The 23,369-nt window shown below is 42.2% G+C and overlaps 1 protein-coding gene across 1 annotated transcript in view; it reads left to right on the top strand.

Moving 5' to 3' along the window:
* Nucleotides 1-23,369, top strand: part of LOC139370334 (bMERB domain-containing protein 1-like) — a 42,740-nt gene that overhangs the window by 361 nt on the left and 19,010 nt on the right. The window contains exon 2 of the mRNA XM_071109756.1: nt 10,204-10,324. Within this exon, the coding sequence (XP_070965857.1) occupies nt 10,204-10,324 (121 nt within the window). The remainder of the gene's footprint in view (nt 1-10,203; nt 10,325-23,369) is intronic.

Below are 23,369 nucleotides of genomic sequence, written 5' to 3'. Positions count from 1 at the left end.
TCAACAGCTGTAACTAGAGAGCTTACTGTTTATTTTAGTTCGATAGGATCCCATCAACTACTGCACATGCAGCAGCTAACTCTTCCTGGGGTCCACACAAAACGTACAAATACATGACAAAGTACAGAACAGAAATAAACTAGGACATGACATTCAAAATAAATAAAAATATACGAGTTCTATATTGGAAAGACACCAAGAAACAACAAAAATTATATTGACACACTATTCATATACATATACAGTACAGTTACATTCGATCTTTAGAAAGAGGGGAGGTGCTGTGATACAATATGTTTGTTTTTTTATCCGTTTTTAAAGCTAAATTTGCTTTTTGCCTGAGTCAACTCTGTTGGCAGAGCATTCCATGATGACATGGCTCTATACATGCAGTGCCTTCGGGAAGTATTCAGACCCCTTGACTATTTCCACATTTTGTTAGGTTACAGCCTTATTCTAAAATGGATTAAATCATTTCCGCTCCTCATCAATCTACACAAAATACCCCAAAATGACAAAGCAAAAAACTGTTTTTTAGAAATATTTGCTAATCATTTTTAAAATAAAAATATCAAAATTAAATAAGTGTTCAGAACCTTTAATCGGTATTTTGTTAAAGAACCTCTGGCAGCGATTACAGCCTTGAGTCTTCTTGGGTAAGACACTACAAGTTTGGCACACCTGTATTTGGGGAGTTTCTCCCATTCTTCTCTGCAGATCTTCTCACACTCTGTCAGGTTGGATGGGGAGCATTGGTGCACAGCTCTTTTCAAGTCTCTCCGGAGATGTCGATCGGGTTCAAGTCCGGGCTCTGGCTGGGCCACTCAAGGACATTCAGAGTCTTGTCCCGAAGCCACTCCTGCGTTGTCTTGGTTGTGTGCTTAGGATCGTTGTCCTGTTGGAAGGTGAACCTTCGCCCCAGTCTGAGGTCCTGAGCACTCTGGAGCAGGTTTTCATCAAGGATCTCTCTGCTCCATTAATCTTTGCCTCGATTCTGACTAGTCTCACAGTCCCTACGGCTGAAAAACATCCCCACAGCATGATGCTGCCACCACCATGCTTCACCGTAGGGATGGTGCCAGGTTTCCTCCAGACGTGACGCTTGGCATTCAGGCCAAAGTGTGCATTATTGGTTTCATCAGACCAGAGAATCTTGTTTCTCATGGTCTGAGAGTCTTTAGGTGCCTTTTGGCAAACTCCAAGCGGGCTGTCATGTGCCTTTTACTGAGGAGTGGCTTCCGCCTGGCCACTCTACCATAAAGGCCCAATTGGTGGAGTGCTGCAGAGATGGTTGTCCTTCTAGAAGGTTCTCCCATCTCCACAAAGGAACTCTATAGCTCGGTCAGAGGGCCCTTCTCCCCCGATTGCTCAGTTTGGCCAGATCTAGGAAGAGTCTTGGTGGTTCCAAACTTCTTCCATTTAAGAATGATGGAAGCCACTGTGTTCTTAGGGACCTTCAATGTTGCAGACATCTTTTGGTACCTTTCCCCAGATCTGTGCCTCAACATACAGTGGGGCAAAAAAGTATTTAGTCAGCCACCAATTGTGCAAGTTCTCCCACTTAAAAGGATGAGAGAGGCCTGTAGTTTTCATTATAGGTACACTTCACCTATGACAGACAAAATGAGAAAAAAAAATCCAGAAAATCACATTGTAGGATTTTTAATGAATTTATTTGCAAATTATGGTGGAAAATAAGTATTTGGTCAATAACAAAAGTTTATTTCAATACTTTGTTATATACCCTTTGTTGGCAATGACAGAGGTCAAACGTTTTCTGTAAGTCTTCACAAGGTTTTCACACACTGTTGCTGGTATTTTGGCCCATTCCTCCATGCAGATCTCCTCTAGAGCAGTGATGTTTTGGGGCTGTTGCTGGGCAACAGGGACTTTCAACTCCCTCCAAAGATTTTCTATGGGGTTGAGATCTGGAGACTGGCTAGGCCACTCCAGGACCTTGAAATGCTTCTTACGAAGCCACTCCTTCGTTGCCCGGGCGGTGTGTTTGGGATCATTGTCATGCTGAAAGACCCAGCCATGTTTCATCTTCAATGCCCTTGCTGATGGAAGGAGGTTTTCACTCAAAATCTCACGATACATGGCCCCATTCATTCTTTCCTTTACACGGATCAGTCGTCCTGGTCCCTTTGCAGAAAAACAGCGCCAAAGCAGTATGTTTCCACCTCCATGCTTCACAGTAGGTATGGTTGTCTTTGGATGCAACTCAGCATTATTTGTCCTCCAAACACAACGAGTTGAGTTTTTACCAAAAAGTTATATTTTGGTTTCATCTGACCATATGACATTCTCCCAATCTTCTTCTGGATCATCCAAATGCTCTCTAGCAAACGTCAGACGGGCCTGGACATGTACTGGCTTAAGCAGGGGGACACGTCTGGCACTGCAGGATTTGAGTCCCTGGTGGCGTAGTGTGTTACTGATGGTAGGCTTTGTTACTTTGGTCCCAGCTCTCTGCAGGTCATTCACTAGGTCCCCCCGTGTGGTTCTGGGATTTTTGCTCACCGTTCTTGTGATCATTTTGACCCCACGGGGTGAGATCTTGCGTGGAGCCCCAGATCGAGGGAGATTATCAGTGGTCTTGTATGCCTTCCATTTCCTAATAATTGCTCCCACAGTTGATTTCTTCAAACCAAGCTGCTTACCTATTGCAGATTCAGTCTTCCCAGCCTGGTTCAGGTCTACAATTTTGTTTCTGATGTCCTTTGACAGCTCTTTGGTCTTGGCCATAGTGGAGTTTGGAGTGTGACTGTTTGAGGTTGTGGACAGGTGTCTTTTATACTGATAACAAGTTCAAACAGGTGCCATTAATACAGGTAATGAGTGGAGGACAGAGGAGCCTCTTAAAGAAGAAGTTACAGGTCTGTGAGCGCCAGAAATCTTGCTTGTTTGTTATTGACCAAATACATATTTTCCACCATAATTTGCAAATAAATTCATTAAAAATCCTACAATGTGATTTTCTGGATTATTTTTTTCTCAGTTTGTCTGTCATAGTGTACCTATGATGAAAATTACAGGCCTCTCTCATATTTTTAAGTGGGAGAACTTGCACAATTGGTGGCTGACTAAATACTTTTTTGCCCCACTGTAATCCTATCTCGGGGCTCTATGGACAATTCATTCGACCTCATGGCTTGATTTTTACTCTGACATGCACTGTCAATTGTGGGACCTTATATACACAGGTGTGTGCCTTTCCAAGTCATGTCCAATCAATTGAATTTCCCACAGGTGGACTCCAATCAAGTTGTAGAAACATCTCAAGAATGATCAATGGAAACAGGAAGCACCTGAGCTCAATTTCGAGTCTCATAGCAAAGGGTCTGAATACTTATGTAAATAAGGTATTTCTGTTTTTTACTGTTAATACATTTGCAAAAATTTTGAAAAAACAGTTTTTGCTTTGTCATTATGGGGTATTGTGTGTAGATTACTGAGGATATTGTTTTATTTAATACATTTTAGAATAAGGCTGAAACGTAACAAAATGTGGAAAAAGTCGGAATACTTTCCGAAGACACTGTAACTGAGTGACGCATTAAATGTGTTTTTGGTTTGGGTACAGTGAAGAAACCCATAGTGGTGTGTCAGCTGCAGTATGTACGGTGTATGTCTGTTTGAAGTGTATGCAAATAGATTATTCAAATGGTTAGGCGTTTTCAAACACACAAGAGAAGTAGTCAGTTTCTCCTAAACGCTCAAACATGAAATACTATGATGCATGTTGATGATGTTAGTTCTGTGTGTGCAGTTAAGGGCAAGGCATGCTGCTTTGTTCTGAGCCAACTGCAGCTTTAATAGGTCTTTCTTTGCTCCACCTGGCCATATTACCAGACGGTGATCAAGCCCGAACAGTTGTGGGACACTTGTGTCAAAAATGCAGAACATATTTTTGTAACAGACATACCTCTCCCCATCTTTACAACAACGTTGTTCAATATGACTTGACCATGATAACTGACCATCCAATGTCACTCCTAGGAGTTCAGCTTCTTCAACTTGTTCAATGGTCACCACCTTCATGCACAACTCCATTTGAGGTTTAGTTTTTAGATATATATAAGGCCAGTTTATTGTTAATGACTCATTCTGACTCTGTAACTCCTTGCTAAGCTTGCTAAGAGTCTCAGTGAGCTCACTAGCAGTAGGTGCAGATGTGGTGAGTGTGCAATCAACAGAATAGATAGTAATTTTAGCATCTTGTAAGACAAGTGGCAAATCATTTTTTTAAATAGAGAAGAGTAACGACCCAAGGCAACTGCCCTGAGGGATACCACACTGTACATATCTGATGTTAGAGAAACTTCCATTGAAGAATACTCTCTGGGTTCTATTGGATAAGTAACTCTCCAACCATGTGATGGCAGGTGATGTAAAGCCATATGTGAGTTTTTTAAATAACGTGTTTTAGAATAATGTGTACAGTCACAGGGTGTACGCCATTATAGTCAGTAAATTGCACCCCAAATTATAGATGATGAGACTTAACAAGACATTAAGAATGGAAGAGAACATTGCGAGTGTCCGTTTTGCAAGGCTGGGGACACACTGTTCCCACACTTCATATCATTACATTAACAATTCTCTCAGAGTCATTCTCCTTTTGCTTTCATGTTTCAACAACAAAAGGAATAGGAAAGTGTTTGTTTGTTGAGAATAATTGATATAATTTATTTGTAACTTAAACACTTTATTGTTTTAGTCATTATCTTCTATTTCTCTTCAATCAAAGTCCATGTAGGCTATTACTGCACTTCCTTCCTTCTTTCTTTCTTTCTTTCTTTCTCTCTTTCTATATCTCTCTCTCCCTCTATATATATATATTTTTTCTCTCTATCTCTCTCTCTTTTTCTCACCCTGTCTTTCTCTATCTTTCCCCTCTACCCCTCTCTCTCTTTATTTCCGGTCTTCTCATGCCCTCATCTCTCCCTCCTTCTACCCTTCCTCCTTACTTCCCTCCCTCTTCTCTCCCTCCCATCCTCCCTGTCCGTTAGTCCGTCACTGTGTGATATCTACCTCATTAAGAAGAAAACCGCCCAGACTGATGGAGGGGGGGGGGGGATAAGGGACAGAAGGAGGAGAAGAAAGACAGTAATTTGAGGCCTTGTTTCAATCCCACTGTGGTAACGGTCGGCTAACAGATGCAGCAGTGTCCTCAAGTGACAGTGTGCTAGACATTCTCTTAGGGAGGGTGAGAGACATGGACTTAGAGCGACCCACAGTCAAACTTTTAAAGTTAGTTCCACAGAGCGAGGTTGAAAGACAGGTAGTAGTTGTCTCAACATGAGAAGCTTTGCAGAGGAATTGGATGACTGTTCTTCCAGTATCTCTATTATCCATTTCTTCCTCTCTACACACACACACACACACACACACACACACACACACACTATTACACACACGCTTTCGCTATGCACTCTCACAGTGACCCTGGCTCTAACTCCAGGAATGACCCCCTCCAGCCCTGATCTCTTTCCCTTAGTGAATGGGTGTGAACATGCCGCCTAGTAACACCAGACCCGACCAACCTCTCAGCCCCAGACGTGATGATGGCTGTCAAGGAAATGGGCGCCGGAGGCTGGGTACACAGTGAACCTCTCACTGATGGCTTTTGGGAAGCCTGTTGTGGCATTTTGAAATCCCAACGTGCCACGTGTATTGTCCTTGACAGGGGGGGAAGTGTAGGTCAGAGGAGGGATGGGTATGGGATGCTAAAGACAATAGAGTTATAGAGAGAGAGGTTTGAACTTTAGGGGATGTTGGGAGTGTTGTCAGGTTTACTTGAATGAAGTTTGAAGTTTTTAAGATCCAGAGTCAACTAATCAGTCTTTATGATGAGACTACCCCTCCCTCCGGAGTAAAAGTGCCATGGCTGTCTTGACGTAAGTGCTGTCGTAGCGGGTCACATCAGGAAGTGTGTCATAGTAACACAGCTGAGCGGCTCTGTGAAGATTCATATAGCTAAGTATTCATCCTTTGTGCCTGGCTGAGAAAGCTGAGTGCTTTGGCTCTTTGGAAGTCTCAGGCTTGTACACAATACAATGCTGACAGATGCCAAAGGGATATGAGTGGATATACACTGCTGATAGTCATCAAGTCTCTTTTCTTCAGCTTTTTAACTCTCTCAGTACAAGCCAAAGGTCACAGAGCCTAGTCAGCAGTGTCATGTAAGCCAGACTTCCGCAAAAAACAGAAGAAAACAAATAACATACAATAATTTATCTTTAGTCTCTCTGTGTTTCATAATTTTCCTTTAATTCGCAAGAGGCTGAATGTATCTCACAGGAGAAAGGATCCGAGCGAGCGAAACAGCGCCCCTCTGTCTCTCTACGTGTAGGCAATCTATCTGAAGCTGTCTGGTCCAAACGACTATGATATTGTTGCCACCCGTAGCATTGAATGCAAAGGAAGCCAGCGAGCATCTGGTCTCCCAATCAGCGTTGAGCTAAACTGAGCCAGCTCAACTGTGAATGGTCCTGGTGCACCATAACAAAGTATGCTCTCAAATCCCATTGATACGTCATTGATAGAAAAACTTGAATTGCTGCATCTCGTTGTGTTGTTGTCCTCCTTTGGCTAATTAGCCAGCTAGCTAAAATGGGCCCTTTCCTAAATTAGCCATGGATAGAGATAGGGATTTGTACTTGTGCTTTTACCTTTTTCTCCGAACTGGCCAATGATTATAATGGCAATTCTGATCCAACCATTAATTCATACATTCTTGTGCCCCTGACCTGAGACGGGTTGCATAACTCCCTGGTATGGCAACAGCTCGGCCTCCGACCGCAAGGCACTACAGAGGGTAGTGCGTACGGCCCAGTACATTACCGGGGCCAAGCTTCCTGCCATCCAGGACCTTTATACCAGGTGGTGTCAGAGGAAAGCCTTAAAAATTGTCAAAGACTCCAGCCACCCCAGTCATAGACTGTTCTCTCTGCTACGGCAGTTTCCCCAGTGTTGTATTCGGCGCATGTGACAAATACAATTTGAGTTCAATATGTAGCCGGATGTAGAAGGCTAATGTTAACGAGCCAACGTTTCCTATGAATAGAAGTTAGGCTAGCGAGCAAGCATTTTAGCCAGGTAGCATAGGACAACAAAATATAAAAGCATGTACTGCATGACAGAGTGATAGACCGTTTTGTCAACATGAAAGAGAGGAGGATGGCATTGGCTTTGCTCTACAAGTAGGGTGAGTCAACATGTTTCTCTACTTACCCGAATGTGCGCACACACAGAAATCAGAACCATGGACAGCCACATCGTATTTAGCTTACGTTGATTGGAGTAAATTGTTTTTGCCGTCTTTTAGGCGTCACTGTATTAGACTAAGCAGAGGTGATTTGATGATGTTGAAGTTGAAATGGTGCTGCAATAGTGGAGGCAGCTCCTGTTTTCTGTGGTTCTAAATCAATAGTTGTTTAGTGGTCCGAAAATGTCGGAAACATTAACTAGCTTGACCATTCTATAGGCCAGGTAACTGTCTGTTACTGCACATGCTATATATGTTGTATTATGGCTTTTTTGTGGATGGGGGGACAGGGGGCTTGGCTTTTTACCCCTTTTTCTCCCCAATTGGTAGTTACAGTCTTGTCTCATCACTACAACTCCCGTACGGACTCGGGAGAGGCGAAGGTCAAGAGTCGTGCGTCCTCCGAAACACAACCCAACCAAGCCACACTACTTCTTGACACAATGCCCATTTAACCCGGAAGCCAGCCGCACCAATGTGTCGGAGAAGAAACCGTACACCTGGCAACCATGTAGGTGTGCACTGCTCCCGACCCGCAACATCGCTAGTGCGCGATGGGACAAGGACATCCCTACCGGCCAAACCCTCCTAACCCGGACGACGCTGGGCCAATTGTGCACCGCCCCATGGGTCTCCTGGACAGAGCCTGGACTCGAACCCAGAATCTCTAGTGGCACAGCTAGCACTGCAATGCAGTGCCTTAGACCACTGCGCCACTTGGGAGGCCTGATTTTCCCCACGCACCGCTAGTACTAGTTAGAGTACACCTCTTCTCTTCCTTTCAGCTCCCTCAAAGGATGTTATATCTGGTTCTGCACATCAAGCCCAGTCCAGCCTGCCATCCCTGGGGCTAGCCTATGTGTGACGAGGTGAAAAGGATATATCTCCTTATTTCTCTTTCTCTCTCTCTCGCTCTCTCTTTCTCTCTCTCTCTCTCTCTCTTGAGCTCTTCCCCTCTCCTTCTCTCTCAGCTTTATTGTCAATTGACTTCCAGACAAAACACACATCTTGTATGTATTTGTCATTGCAAAGAGTATCAAAGTAGACCGTCTCCCTCTTCCTCCTGTGGGATGAGACTATCAGATTCTCTGTTCAGTCGGTGGTGGTGGTGTGAGGTTTCTCAATCCGCAGCCCAGCTGGTGTCTCAGTTAGTCGGGCTCAACACAGAGCAGCTCAACAGCGGGGGAGAGTTAGTTAGCAGAGCCGCTAGGGAACCAAGACACCAGCAGACGAGACTCAGAAGAGACTCGGAGGAAGAGAAGGCAGACTGACTGAGCTGTTGAACCTCTGACTTCCTTTAGCTCAGCAAGCTAACACAGTATTTTGGCATGCAGGACACTCAGCAGCATACCTCAATACGCCTTCATCACGGAATTACTGATCTTTCTGACAGGTCTAGGATCAGTAAATAAAGTTAAATCCATATATAATCCGTTTTTTTTCCTGTGACTTTTCTGCGAAAGAAATAGGTAGTTGTGGATGTAGTTGAATGTTTGATCAATAAATACTGATCTAGGATCAGATGGTAAATACATGTATAATCCTCATTTGTGCAACTAGTAGGCATAAATCTGCGAAAGCAATAGGGAGTCGGGGAGGTGGAAGCAGTGGAATGTTTGATTTCATGGCAGAGTGTTTGGCTCGATTTGAAATTCTGCAGTGGGTCTGAAGCTGAAATGTTTTGTACTGGCTCCATCCCACACTAGTTGTTGCGACTCTGAGGGAAAACAAAGCTTGATGTTAACAGCTCGGGGCAGACAGACAAACGGGTTAGATATAGCGGCTGAGATGTGGCGAAGCTTATAATAAATACACTGTCTATGATCACAATGTGTAACAGCAGGTTAGATGGAATAGTGGTAAAGGGTGGTAAACTACCCGTAGTAATTACACTCTGGTTACCAAAGTAGTAAAAAGCCAAGTAAATGTTATAAAGTAACTTATAAAGTAACTTATGTGCCCTGCATAAATTCAAGAAATGCACATTGATATACACACAAGTATTTATTGTAATGTCATTCTGTTAGGTATTTCCTTTTGCTGATGTCTGGCTGCCGCTATAAAACCCCATAAGTAGCTGTTCATACATGGATCTATTTTTCTTGGTGATTTATATTCTGCTCAAAGCCCACTGGGGGTGAGGGAGGTAGGACACAGAGGCAGACTCGCTCGTGCGCAAACTTTCTCTCTCGCTCGCTCGCTCTCACGCTCTCATTTACTCACTGTGAACCAGAGCACTGTCTGCACCAGAGCACTCAGACAGTCAACTCTTTTCTCAAATGGTTCCCCAGAGTGTCCATGGGTTCAGACCATCAACAGTAATTACAAGGAACACAGTTCTTCTAACTCTACTTCTCAAACGTTGGGGAATTGCTAAAAAGTCTTTGTACTCAAAGGCTGAAAAGTTTTTTTTACCTCTAACGTTTCTCATAACAATGACTGAGGAAGAAGCCTCCAACTTGCTGCCAAAGCGTAGATTTTGTGACTTTTAATGAATTGCTTTCATCACAGCAAAAGCGTTAGGCCCTGGCTAGATTTTAAGAAGCATGTCTCTCTGTTTTTCAGTTTTTGCTGTGTGTGTATTTGATTAAGCCTGGAACAAACCCTAATTGAATTCCTTAGCCTGCATTGAACCAGACAAAATCAATGTTTTGCTGGGCAGCATACAGAGATGATGATCTGGTCCCAAGCTACCTTATCCATGATGCTACAGTAGGACATGTTGTGTCATACAGCCATCTTTATGCGTTTGCCAGCTTTATCCTGTCACAGTGTTGCTATGCCAACCCAAGTGTGTGTGTGTGTGTATGGTTGCGGGTGAGCACCCGTTGGCCTACCTGTTCTACCATATCCATATCATTCCAAAATGTAGGTCTGGAAAGAAGTTGAATAGAAAAACTGAACTTTTGTCTGTCCTCCTCTCTGATCAGAAGAGGACATCGTCTCCATGGCAGACTCCACCATCACCATAGATGACATCGAGGGAGAGCTTTTCAAGATTGACAGGATTCGAGATGTGCTGGTCAGAAGAGAGTCAGAACTCAGATACATGTGAGTGTCTTGTATGTCAGTTACCTCTAATCTGGATAGCTCTACTCTGGATATCTCTAATCTAGATAATTCTACTGTATTGTCACGTATTATTCTGAATAGCAGGGTGGTGTGCTTGTGTGTGTGTGTGTAACTAGTGTCCAAAATGTATTTTTTGGCTCACCTGCCAAGGGGACTGGTAGAAAAGCATCTTTTTTTACCAGCCAAAATAATAAATTGCCTTTGTGGGTCAAATATACATTCATTTCAGTACATTTCATTGAGATAAGGTATTATGTTGAATACAAACTTAAAGGAGGCCAGAGCAGAATTTGAAACAAAATTATTTTAATATATTGATCAACAGTTAATCAAATCAAGTGTATTTGTAGAGCACATTTAAAAACAACTGTAGTTGACCCAAAGTGCTGTCCAGAGTGCAAAAATGATACAATTATGAGAAGTGCAGTGGACATAGAACTGGTGTTCTCCTGATACAAAGGGGAAACACATCTACAAATCCTTTACTTTGAGTAGAAATACCCTGATAAAATACAGGTCAAAGAGACTTATCAGATGCTGGTTAATTTTGGCTGTGGCTCGATTTAATTTCCCAGCCTGAATACAACTGAAGAAGTCTTGAACTCAAAATTCTACTGAAGTATTGGCTATTAAATGTACTTAAGGATGAAATATAAAAGTACATTTGAAGGTTTTGTAAACCTATCAGATGCTTAAATCATTGTAATAAACTTAAACCTCAGACTCCTCACTCTCTACCGCAATCAGCCTCTTTGCACAGTCCATGAAGTCTGGCCTCCTGCTCCTGACAGAGTCCTGGTGCCACAGAATCACAGCTTTTATCGGACCATACTCCCTGATCTCTGGAGAGGACAGCTGGACCATAAGGAAATCTGACAGTGTATCAGACATTAGGTTGGACCGCCAATCGGTTTTCACCCGTTTCATGGTATTAAAACCGCTTTCACATTCAGCTGTGGAGGCAGGGAAGGACAGGACCAGGTCAACCAATGCTAGCAAATCAGGGCAGGAATGCTGATGGCTGCTGTTGACACGGAACCAGGACATCTTCTGCAGGTACTGGGGCCCTTGGTACATCGGCACCTTCAGGACAGTCCACTGGTCAGGGATCCTTTCAACATGGATGCCAGAGGTCTCCAGGACAGTCCACTGGTCAGGGATCCTTTCAACATGTATGCCAGAGGTCTCCACGACAGTCCACTGGTCAGGGATCCTTTCAACATGGATGCCAGAGGTCTCCACGACAGTCCACTGGGCAGGGATCCTTTCAACATGGATGCCAGAGGTCTCCAGGACAGTCCACGGGTCAGAGATCCTTTCAACATGGATGCCAGAGGTCTCCAGGACAGTCCACTGGTAAAGGGATCCTTTCCACATGGATGCCAGAGGTCTCCAGGACAGGCTTGAAATGGTCCACCAGGGTTCCCAGTTCAGTGTCTCCAAATTCTAGAATAATTGAATACATTACAACAAGCATCATGCAGTTTAAATTCTCAAACTATAAAAATATGATCCTGAATCTAACCTGACTGCCCTGTAATAGAAAACAGAGTAACCTGCTGCATGTCCTGACTCTGGCCAGTTGGTGAAGCTGACCAACTTGGTGGCACACAGGACCCCTATACTGGTGTACTGGAACCTGTCAGTCATACTCTCCACTCGCCTGTCAAGCATTTTGTCCTGTGAGGTGATGAGCGTCTTGCTGTCACCTCTGGTCAGCGAAATTCCCTCATCTGTTGGCCATTGTGGCCTTTCATCATGGGCCCTTCTCTGATGAGAAAAGGCTCATTTTACCATCCTTTCAGAATTTTCCTTTACAACACACTCTCACTCCCTGTCTTATTGACGTAATCCTTTCTCTTAATTCACTTAAGTATTTCTTATTGCAGCTTAAATAAACATACCTGGTTTTGTACTTCTTAAGTACAGCCTGTGTTGAGCACAAGGAGCTGTGGGCTTCTGCTATGGTGATGGTGGACCTCTGCAGATAGGCGGACAGGATGCTCAAGTGTGTTAGTGTGTCATGCAGGAAGCCACAGAAGCGGATAACAACAGCCTCCCTCGCAGTAGTATTTACTGGCCTTGGCCTGCTGGACACGTCAGACATTTTGGGCATCAGCAGATTGAATCTGAAATGGATAAAGAACAAAGACATACAAATAGACAATTAATTGCCGTCCAAAAAAAATATATATATTAGATATGACACATTTTATCAGTGCATAAAGCATTGAAACATGATGTTACTAATTGTAACCGTGTTTGTTGTTATTACTGGACATTACATATTGATGATGACATTTGGAGTACTTAGCATAGCAATCTAGAGCCACTACCTGTTCCAGGTGCTGGACAAACCCCTGGTAACCTCGCAGGAAGTGGTCCAGTGCACGCAATAGGTGTCCTACCCATCGGGTCCCGCCAATTCTGATGGGCGCCAGTGGTGTGTGCCCAAGAGCCTGGAAGCTGTTTACCAGGTTTGCCAAGTTGGACCGGATGGCATCAGAAAAGGTCAGTTCAAGGCGATGTGCCATACAGTGGATGCCGGTGATGTAGGCCCTGTCCCCCTTCAGCCGGCTGACCGCACCATTCTTGGCTCCGGTCATCACAGCAGCTCCATCTGTTCCAAGAGCGACCAACTTGCTCCCCCACTCCCTCCATGATGGCACTGATGGCGTTGCTTATGTGTGCCGCGTCTGTCTTCTCCACCGACTTGATCTTGCCCTTGTGACAGAATCTGACAAACTAACTCCTCCTCTTTCACAGAACTGTCTGTGGAGCCATCTGACATGATGGAGAGAGTTTTTCAGATTATCGCTGATGTTGTTTCTCTCCACCTCTGCAATATGGTGCCTAAACTCTGGCCTGCTTCTCATTTCTATATGTTGAGCGAACAGCAAACTGCAAAAATCAAACATCAAATGAATTCAGTTTTAATATATAGATAGCTCTGAATCCATGATATGGCAGTGGTTGAAAAGCAATTTTCTGTCCATTCAAAGATATGTTTTCTGAACAACAAGTTATGGTCAATAATATCAAATTCTGCACTGAAATCTAACAGTACAGCTCCCACAATATTCTTATTATTCATGAATTTCAACCAATCATCTATCATGACACAAGGCGAGACCCAGATGCAGACACAGGAGGCAGATGGTTTGAGTCTTACAATATTAATTAATCCAATAGGTGAAGGCAAGAGAATGGGTGTGGACAGGCAAAAAGGTCAAAACCAGTTCAGAGTCCAAAAGGTACCAAAGGGCAGGCAGAATCAAGGTCAGGCCAGGCAGGATGATCAGGCAGGCGGGAAAGAAGTCCAGAGTCACGCAGGGGTCAAAACCAGGAGGACTATCACAAAGAGAATAGAAAAAAAGTATGGGGAAAAACACGCTGGTTGACTTGACTAACATACAAGACGAACTGGCACAGAGAGACAGGAAACAGAAATAAATACATTGGGGAAAACAAGCGACACCTGGAGGGGGGTGAGACAATAACGAGGACAGGTGAAACTGATCAGGGTGTGACATCATCAGTCATTTGTGTCAGTGCAGTACATGTTGAGTGCCCTTCTCTATAAGTATGCTGAAAGTATGTTGTCAGTTTGTTTACAGAGAAATAGCATTGTATTTGGTCAAACACCATTTTTTTCTAACAGTTTGCTAAGAGCTGGCAACAAGCAGATAGGTCTGCTTTTAGAACCAGTAAAGGCCGCTTTACCACTCATGGGTAGCCGACTGACTTTGGCTTCCCTGCAGGCCTGAGGACAAACACTTCCCTCTACACCCAGATTAAATATATGACAGAGGAGTGGCTATAGTGTCAGCTACCTTCCTCAGTAGTTGTCAATGCCAGGAGGTTTGTCATTATTGATCGATAACAATCATTTTTGCACCTTGCCCGCACTAACTAAAAAGAAATATGACAATGCTTTTCTTTCATTATATGTTTTTTTTATGCATGAATACAATGGCTCACTGTTCGTTGTTGGCATTTCTTGTCTAAGTTTGCCCACTTTGCTAATGACGTAATCATTAAAATAATTGGCACATCAAATGGTTTTGTGATGAATAAGCCATCTGATTCAATGAAAGACGGAGATGAATTTGTCTTTCTGCCCATAAATTAATTTAAAGTACTCCAATTATTTTTCCATCATTCTTTATATCATTGATCTTGGCTCCCTAACACAGTTTCTTCTTCTTTGTGTTGAGTTTAGTCACATCAATTCTCAATTTGCAGTAAGTCAGCCAGTCAGATGTGCAGCCAGACTTATTAGCCACTCCTTTTGCCCCATCTCTTTCAACCATACAGTGCCTTGCAAAAGTATTCACCCCTCTTGGCATTTTTCATATTTTATTGCTTTACAACCTGTAATTTAAATAGATTTTTATTTGGATTTCATGTAATAGACATACACAAAATAGTCCAAATTGGTGAAGTGAAATGACAAAAAAGCAAGCGGCAAAATTGAGACCAAGGAGCTCTCCAAACAGGTCAGGGACAAAGTTGTGGAGAAGTACAGATCAGGGATGGGTTATAAAAACATATCTGAAACTTTGAACGTCCCACAGAGCACCATTAAATCCATTGTTAAAAAATGGAAAGAATATGGCACCACAACAATCCTGCCAAGAGAGAGCCGCCCACCAAAACTCATGGTCCAGGCAAGGAGGGCATTAATCAGAGAGGCAACAAAGAGACCAAAGAAAACCCGGAAGGAGCTGCAAAGCTTCACAGCAGAGATTGGAGTATCTGTCCATAGGACCACTTTAAGCCGTACACTCCACAGAGCTGGCCTTTATGGAAGAGTGGCCAGAAAAAAAGCCATTGCTTAAAGAAAAAAATAAGCAAACACGTTTGTTCCCCAAAAGGCATGTGGGAGACTCCCCAAACATATGGAAGAAGGTACTCTGGTCAGATGAGACTCAAATGTAGCTTTTTGGCCATCAAGGAAAACACTATGTCTGGCTCAAACCCAACACCTCTCATCACCCCGAGAACACCATTGTCACGAGAATTATCAATCCCAATGATAATAACTAACAATCAATAGCTTTGACCAATCCCAGAGGTTTGTAAGACCCTGGGTTTAATAATAATTAGGCAAAGACTCAGCTTATGCAAAAGGCTCGTACAGTTTATTCACGAGAATGTTCTGAAGTCCATAATACAAAGACATCCATTTTATAACTCACTCCCTACTTACGCACATACCTCCACACAAACAGTAGATATCCTAAGCACATACATACACACGAACAGTAGGTGAGTTGTATCCACTGTTTATCACTACCAAGCCGACAGTTCAATTCCCCCGAGATTAGAGGAACCTTGAAAGGACTCCTTGTCCTATTGTAAGTTTCTCAGAGTTCTAGCATGGTGAGGTCATACACAGTTGAATTGTTCTTGGTATCTTCTTAGTCACACACACACACATTTCTCTCCCTCCCATGTCTCTACCAAACCTTATTGGACTTATGTTTAGTACTTTAATTATTCATTATACATGCTACATAAACTAATAATCACTAAAAGTTACATTTTAGGGTGGAATTCTTTAATCATTACCTTTAAGCATATAAATTCCCTTATCAACCATCCCCACAGTGAAGCATGGTGGTGGCAGCATAATCCAGTGGGGATGTTATTCCATCGGCAGGGACTGGTCGGGAAACTGGTCGGAATTGAAGGAATGATGGATGGCGCTAAATACAGGGAAATTCTTGATGGAAACCTGTTTCAGTCTTCCAGAGATTTGAGACTGGGACGGAGGTTCACCTTCCAGCAGGACAATTACCCGAAGCATACTTCTAAAGCAACTCTTGAGTGGTTTAAAAGGAAACATTTAAATGCCATGAAATGGCCTAGTCAAAGCCCAGACCTCAATCCAATAGAGAATCTGTGGTATGACTTAAAGACAGCTGTACATCAGCAGGAAAAGATTGCTGTACACCAGCAGGAACCCATCCAATTTGAAAAAGCTGGAGCAGTTTTGCCTTGAAGAATGGGCAAAAATCCCAGTGGTTAGATGTGCCAAGCTTATAGAGACATATCCAAAGAGACTTGCAGCTGTAATTGCTGCCAAAGGTGGCCCTACAAAGTATTGACTTTGGGGGGTTGGGGTTGAATAGTTATGCACGCCCATGTTTTCAGTTTTTTTGTCTTCATTTTTGTTTGTTTCATAATAAAAATATTTTGCATCCTCAAAGTGGTAGGCATGCAGTGTAAATCAAATGATACAACCCCCCCCCCAAAAAAATATATATTTTAATTCCAGGTTGTAAGGCAACAAAATTGGAAAAATGCCAAGAGGGGTGAATACTTTCGCAGGCCACTGTACAGTTTTTAAATTTCTCATCAATCCATGCATCCTTAACAGATCTAACAGTCAGTTTCTTAATAGGTGCATTTTTATCAATAATTGGAAGAAGCAATTTCATAAATTCATCACATTTTAAACCCAGCTTTTGGAACTTTGGCTTTCCTGGCTATAGCCACTATATTGTGATCAACGCATCCAATGGGTATGGATACAGCTTTAGAACAAGGTTCTACAGTATTAGTAAAAATGTGATCAATACATGTGGATGATCTTGTTCCTCTAGTGTTTGTAAACAACCTGGTAGGTTGATTAATAACCTGAACCATTTACAGACACTGGTTACAGCTAGACGCTTCCTGTTGAGCGGACATTTTCATGAAAACAAGTCAATATTCAGGTCTCCAAGGAAGTATATCTCTATGTTTACATCACATACACTATCAGGCATTTCACACAAATTATTTAGAAACTAAGTGTTAGCACTTGGTGGCCTATAGCAAGAACCCCAAATAATAAACTTTAGATGTGGCAGGTGAACCTGCAATCACAGCACTTCAGTGACACTTGACATGAGATCGTCTTGACATGAGATCTTCTCTAAGCCTTACAGGGATATGGCTTTGAATATATATATATATATATATATATATATATATATATATATATATATATATATATATATATATGAGAGAGAGTAGAAGTTGGAAGTTTACATGCACCTTAGCCAAATACATTTAAACTCACTTTTTCACAATTCCTGACATTTAATCTCAGTAAAAACTCCCTGTTTTAGGTCACTTAGGATCACCACTTTATTTTAAGAATGTGAAATGTCAGAATAATAGTAGAGAGAATTACTTATTTCAGCTTTTATTTCCTTCATCGCATTCCCAGTGGGTCAGAAGGTTACATACACTCAATTAGTATTTGGTAGCATTGCCTTTAAATTGTTTAACTTGGGTCAAATGTTTTGGGTAGCCACAATACGTTGGGTGAATTTTGGCCCGTTCCTCCTGACAGAGCTGGTGTAACTGAGTCATTTTTGTAGACCTCCTTGCTCGCACAAGCTTTTTCAGTTCTGCACACAAACTTCAATAGGATTGCGGTGAGGGCTTTGTGATGGCCACTCCAATACCTTGACTTCGTTGTCCTTAAGCCATTTTGCTACAACTTTGGATGTATGCTTGGGGTAATTGTCCATTTGGAAGACCCATTTGTGACCAAGCTTTAACTTCTTGACTGACGTCTTTAGATGTTGTTTCTATATATCCACATAATATTCTTTCCTCGTGATGCCATCCATTTTGTGAAGTGCACCAGTCCCTCCTGCAGCAAAGCACCCCCACAACATGATTCTGCCACCCCCGTGCTCCACGGTTGGGATGGTGTTCTTCGGCTTGCAAGCCTCCCCCTTTTCCCTCCAAACATAACAATGGTCATTATGGCCAAACAGTTTCATCAGACCAGAGGACATTTCTCCAAAAAATCCCCATGTGCAGTTGCAAACCGTAGTCTGTTTTTTATGGCGGTTTTGGAGCAGTGGCTTCTTCCTTGCTGAGCGGCCTTTCAGGTTATGTCAATATAGGACTAGTTTTACTGTGGATATTGATACTTTTGTACCTGTTTCCTACAGCATCTTCACAAGGTCCTTTGCTGTTGTTCTGGGATTGATTTGCACTTTTCGCACCAAAGTACGTCCATCTCTAGGAGACAGAACGCGTCTCCTTCCTGAGTGGTATGACGGCTGCATGGTCCCATGGTGTTTATACTTGCGTACTATTGTTTGTACAGATGAATGTGGTACCTTCAGGCGTTTGGAAATTGCTTCCAAGGATGAACCAGACTTGTGGAGGTCTACAATTTGTTGTCTGAGGTCTTGGCTGATTCCTTTTGATTTTCCCATGATGTCAAGCAAAGAGGCACTGAGTTTGAAGGTAGGCCTTGAAATACATCCACAGGTACACCTCCAACTGACTCAAATTATGCCAATTAGCCTATGCCAAGCTTCTAAAGCCATGACATAATTTTCTGGAATTTTCCAAGCTGTTTAAAGGCACAGTCAACTAAGTGTATGTAAACTTTTGACCCACTGGAAGTGTGATACAGTGAATTATAAGTGAAATAATCTGTCTGTAAACAGTTGTTGGAAAAATTACTTGTGTCATGCATGAAGTAGATGTTAACAAACTATAGTTTTGGCAAGTCAGTTAGGACAAGAAAATGTGTGTGATTGAAAAATCAGTTTTAATGACTCCAACCTAAGTATATGCAAACTTCCAACTTCAACTGTATATATCAGCTACCCAATATATATATAAAACAACACCTCCCCCATAAGCATTTCTGTCTATTCTATCCTATCTATCCTTGTATTGCTATTGCTGTATCATCAAAATACTTATTTAAGTGAGTTTCAGAAATGGCTAATATATGAATGTTATCTGATGTTATCAAGTGATTGATTTCATGAACACTATTTCTAAGGCTACCTATATTAATATGGGATATTTTCAGCCCTTTCCTGTGTAGCTTCTCGGAGAAAGACATAACATGGAGAATAACAAAGCAAGAGAACAAAAAATAAAACATTCATCAGTCCATTAACCAGTTGGTGTGTGTAAGTGTGTGTGTGTGTGCTGCGGGGTTGAAGCTATGAACCCATAGGCTTGGCTTTCTCATCCCTTCTAGGCTTTTGGGTCAGGGTTAAGCTCAACACAGGGACACATCTGTGTGTGCGTGAATGCATGCTCACAGTTATGTACACTGTTAGAAGGGTTAAGCTCAAGACAGGGACACATCTGTGTGTGTGTGAATGCATGCTCACAGTTATGTACACTGTTAGAAGAGACAGATCCAATAGAGAGGAATGAAAGGAGTAATCCAGGAATGTCTATACTCGGGCATGATTATACTGCATATTTACTGGTGCTACACCATCGTAACCGTATAGAATGCACTATAGTGACATCTTCTCCCTTCCTTACTGTGACACAGAGACAGGGAATGAGCTGTGATTCATTTAGAGCCAAGACTTTGAAACACAGTAATCTAATCAGACTTTAATTAGAATAGCTGAGCATATAAAGTGCAAGTAGTTAGTGTAACGATCCCTGTATGTTGCCAATTCAGGAATATGAGTAGCATCCGTGATCAAATCAAGTTTATAGAAAACCCATTCAACTCACCACTCATAACAATGATAACAAAGATAAGAAGCAAAGCTGCTTCAACAATTTCATTATAATTGAATAGAAGGGAGTATAATCTGTTTAAGTAGAATACGGTGGTTCCCCTCGGGCCATACATCATCTGTATTCTGCACCTTGCCCACCGCAGGTCCCTATTCATCCCGTCTGACAGGTAGAGAGGTAGTGGAGGTAGAGAGGCGAGGCTCTCAGTTAGCTGACAGTGATGGATGTCTGTAGGCTCAGCTACCCAACTCAGCCCTTCCTTTTACTCAATACATTTCAAGCTTAATTGCCTCCACCATGTACATTCCTCCTACAGAGAACCATAAACTTCTGGTGTTGGCCCTAGACAGTAGCACTCAATACTTCAATAGGATACGTGATAATTAACACTATTTCAAGTTTAGGAGTCAGAACCCCGAATCCATCACCAGAGGGCTACAGTTGGCCTACGGACAGGGGGAACCGTAAGAACAGTGCCCTGCCATTCTCTTTATTGTCTTAGATAAAGAATAGAGTAGCATGGGTTCAAACTACAGTATAAACTGTAAAAGTCAAGGTTCAGCTTCATCTAGGCAACCTGTAAACCAACAATGAACTATAAATCAAATCGAATCAAATCAAATATTTACTGTATTTAATGTAACAATAAGTAATATATGCCGTTCTTATAAAAATAAGAAGGGATGCAGTCAGTCTCTCTTCAGCTCATCTTTATAACCATTGAATTCAAAGCAACTTACAACAGTGAGTGAATGTATAAACCTTAGGGCAGTGTCCCTCTCAGCTGTAGTGAAAAAAAAACTTTCCCTGTAATCCTCCCTATTGATAATGCTACTAAACTGACCCTCTCCCTCAGTAGCTAGTGATGTCCCTTCTTACTGATGTCATTAGGCTGACCTCTCACTCAGTTGCTAGTGAGGTCACTAGGCTGGGTACTGGGACCTCGGAAATCGATGACTTCCGACAACAGTGCGTTCAAGACAACCAGGAACTCTGAAAAAACGAGATCCAACTTGGATCCATCTTTCTAGAACTCCCACTTTCTGGCCTGAAGATCACGGACGTCATGATTTGACCTTGTTTTTTTCAGCGTTCCCAGTTGTCTTGAAAGCATCATTATTCAGTAGCTAGTGCTGTCCCTTCTTAATGATGGCACTGGGCTGACCCCTCACTCAGTAGCCATGTCCACAACATTCTAATTATAGCACTGCCACTGAGTTAACAATGATGTAGCTTACTAATGATGATACTGTAGCTGACCCTCTCACTCAGCAGTGATGTTCTGCTCTATCTACACTACAGAATGAATAATGTTCTGCTCTACAGTACGTCACTACACTGACCTATGAGTCATCACTGATGTTCCTCAGAAGGGAAATGTGTCATGTGGCAGGAGACCAGAACTAACCCATGGTCTGATGTCTCATCCTCCTAGTCATGGATGATGTACCCTGTCTGTTTGACACCACTCTCCAGCATCTAGAGCCGCCTTTCTTAAAGTAGGGGTCGCGACCCACGGGACCTGTTAATGGTGGGTCATGACGTGTCAGTGTACATTTATAATTGTTTGATTAATTACAGGAATTGATTTGGCCAAGTGCATGTGCGCTCTCTGTTCAATGCGCTTTCTGCTTAATTTAAGCAGCGGCCTCTGCTCAGTTTGGCTGCTGCTCGAGTGTGAGAGGGAGATGCCCGTGTGCTTTGCGGTTTACCGGATCTTGTTTTCTGTAGTTTTCTTGAAGATCACTTCACGACACACAATGCAGCGCTGTCGTTCAGGCAGCTGATGACACGCTGTCAGCTACTGAGTTGTCTTTTTTTTAAATGTTCTTCTTATTATTTTTGTATTTTTTATTGTCAATCTTTTTTTTAAATTATTTTTTATTAACAACAAATCAATACATAAAGCACATGAGGGAACACAAGCATACATAGATTACAAACAATGGACAATTGAGCTAGGGGGTACAATATCACATTACAATTACACAAGGACCTTAAGGGACATACATATACTTACAATTCTAACAGCTTTTTTGTTAGTAGAGCATTTAACCGTCTTAAAATACAGTTCAATTTATTTTTGTAGGGTACGAAAATGCGGTTTTCTGTTTGTAAATTTACATTTGTGTATATGAAATTTGGCCAAAAGAATTATGAAATTAATTACATAAAAATGTTTCAGCTAATTTCTATTGCATGTAAAGAATCTCTCCACAACAGTGTAAAATCTTCATAAATGTGTTCAAATATAAACCTACTGATGTCTCAGCTACTGACTTGTCATTCCCACTCGCCATCACTCACCACTGTCATCAAACGGACTCATGCTAGCCACAAGTTCTGACTGAGCTCAATTGTCATGAAACGCATATACAGCGATGAGTTTCTCTCTCTTTCATACAAACTTATAACGAGGAGCCCCCACAATGTGTTTTGTGTGTGGAAGTCCTTAGTAATGAGACTCGCATAACGAACAAATTAACAAAACGACACGTCCTGACCAAACATCCACAACATGACGGTAAACCCAGGGAGTTCTTTCAGAACAGAGCAGAATGCTTCAGGAAACAGTGCAACCCTAAGTAACAGTACAGATGAAGATTAAAAATTATCAGGCCTACTGTACATTTTACTGTAGAAATTATTGTTGAAACCTAGTCTAGGTTGGAACTGTTGCTGTTAAAATACAATAATAATTGTTATTCTTAACTGGAATAAACTGATTGAAGGAAGATGTTTTTTGAGGCAAACACACTCACACAGTTCGGTCTCCTGGCTGGCTGAGAAAGCAGTAGATGTTCTGGTCCCGTTTGGCACAACATACCTATGCGAGTCAGGGTTCTCAACTCTTAAAATAAATTAAAAAAATAAAAACAAGTAGAGAAACACACTCAATGCTGAGCATGACCTTAGGGTTGCACTGTCAAAAACTAAGCCCAGAATAGAGACTTGTTGAAAACTTCAACCAGCCACACACCTCTCATTAGGACTGTGTGTGTGTGTGTGTGTGTGTGTGTGTGTGTGTGTGTGTGTGTGTGTGTGTGTGTGTGTGTGTGTGTGTGTGTGTGTGTGTGTGTGTGTGTGTGTGTGTGTGTGTGTGTGTGTGTGTGTGTGTGTGTGTGTGTGTGTGTGTGTGTTTTGTTTTGTTTTCTGGTCTACATCTGTGTGATGTGATCAATCAGTTTATTCCAGTTCAGAATGAAAATAATTGATTGTATTTTAACAGCAACTGTTCCAATCTAGACAGATATGTACGAGTGTTTTTAATGGGGAAAAATACACATGAATGGCAATTTATATGGGTACTTCATTTCATTGTCATTTGTTTTTGTCTGTATTGCATTTGTTTTAGGCATAAGGGCAATTAAATGTACAGATATTTACATATAGTTGCATGTTTTCATCAGCTTGGGTCCCAGGAAAACACAGAATTTCTAATTTGGGTCCCAGGCTGAAAAAGTTGAACCACATGGAGCAGAGCGCCTAGTCCCACTCCCTGTAT

Source organism: Oncorhynchus clarkii, chromosome 17 (genome assembly GCF_045791955.1).
Source record: "Oncorhynchus clarkii lewisi isolate Uvic-CL-2024 chromosome 17, UVic_Ocla_1.0, whole genome shotgun sequence".
NCBI lineage: Eukaryota > Metazoa > Chordata > Actinopteri > Salmoniformes > Salmonidae > Oncorhynchus > Oncorhynchus clarkii.
Note: the sequence above shows the minus strand (reverse complement) of the source record. Positions and strands in the feature narration are given on the sequence as shown.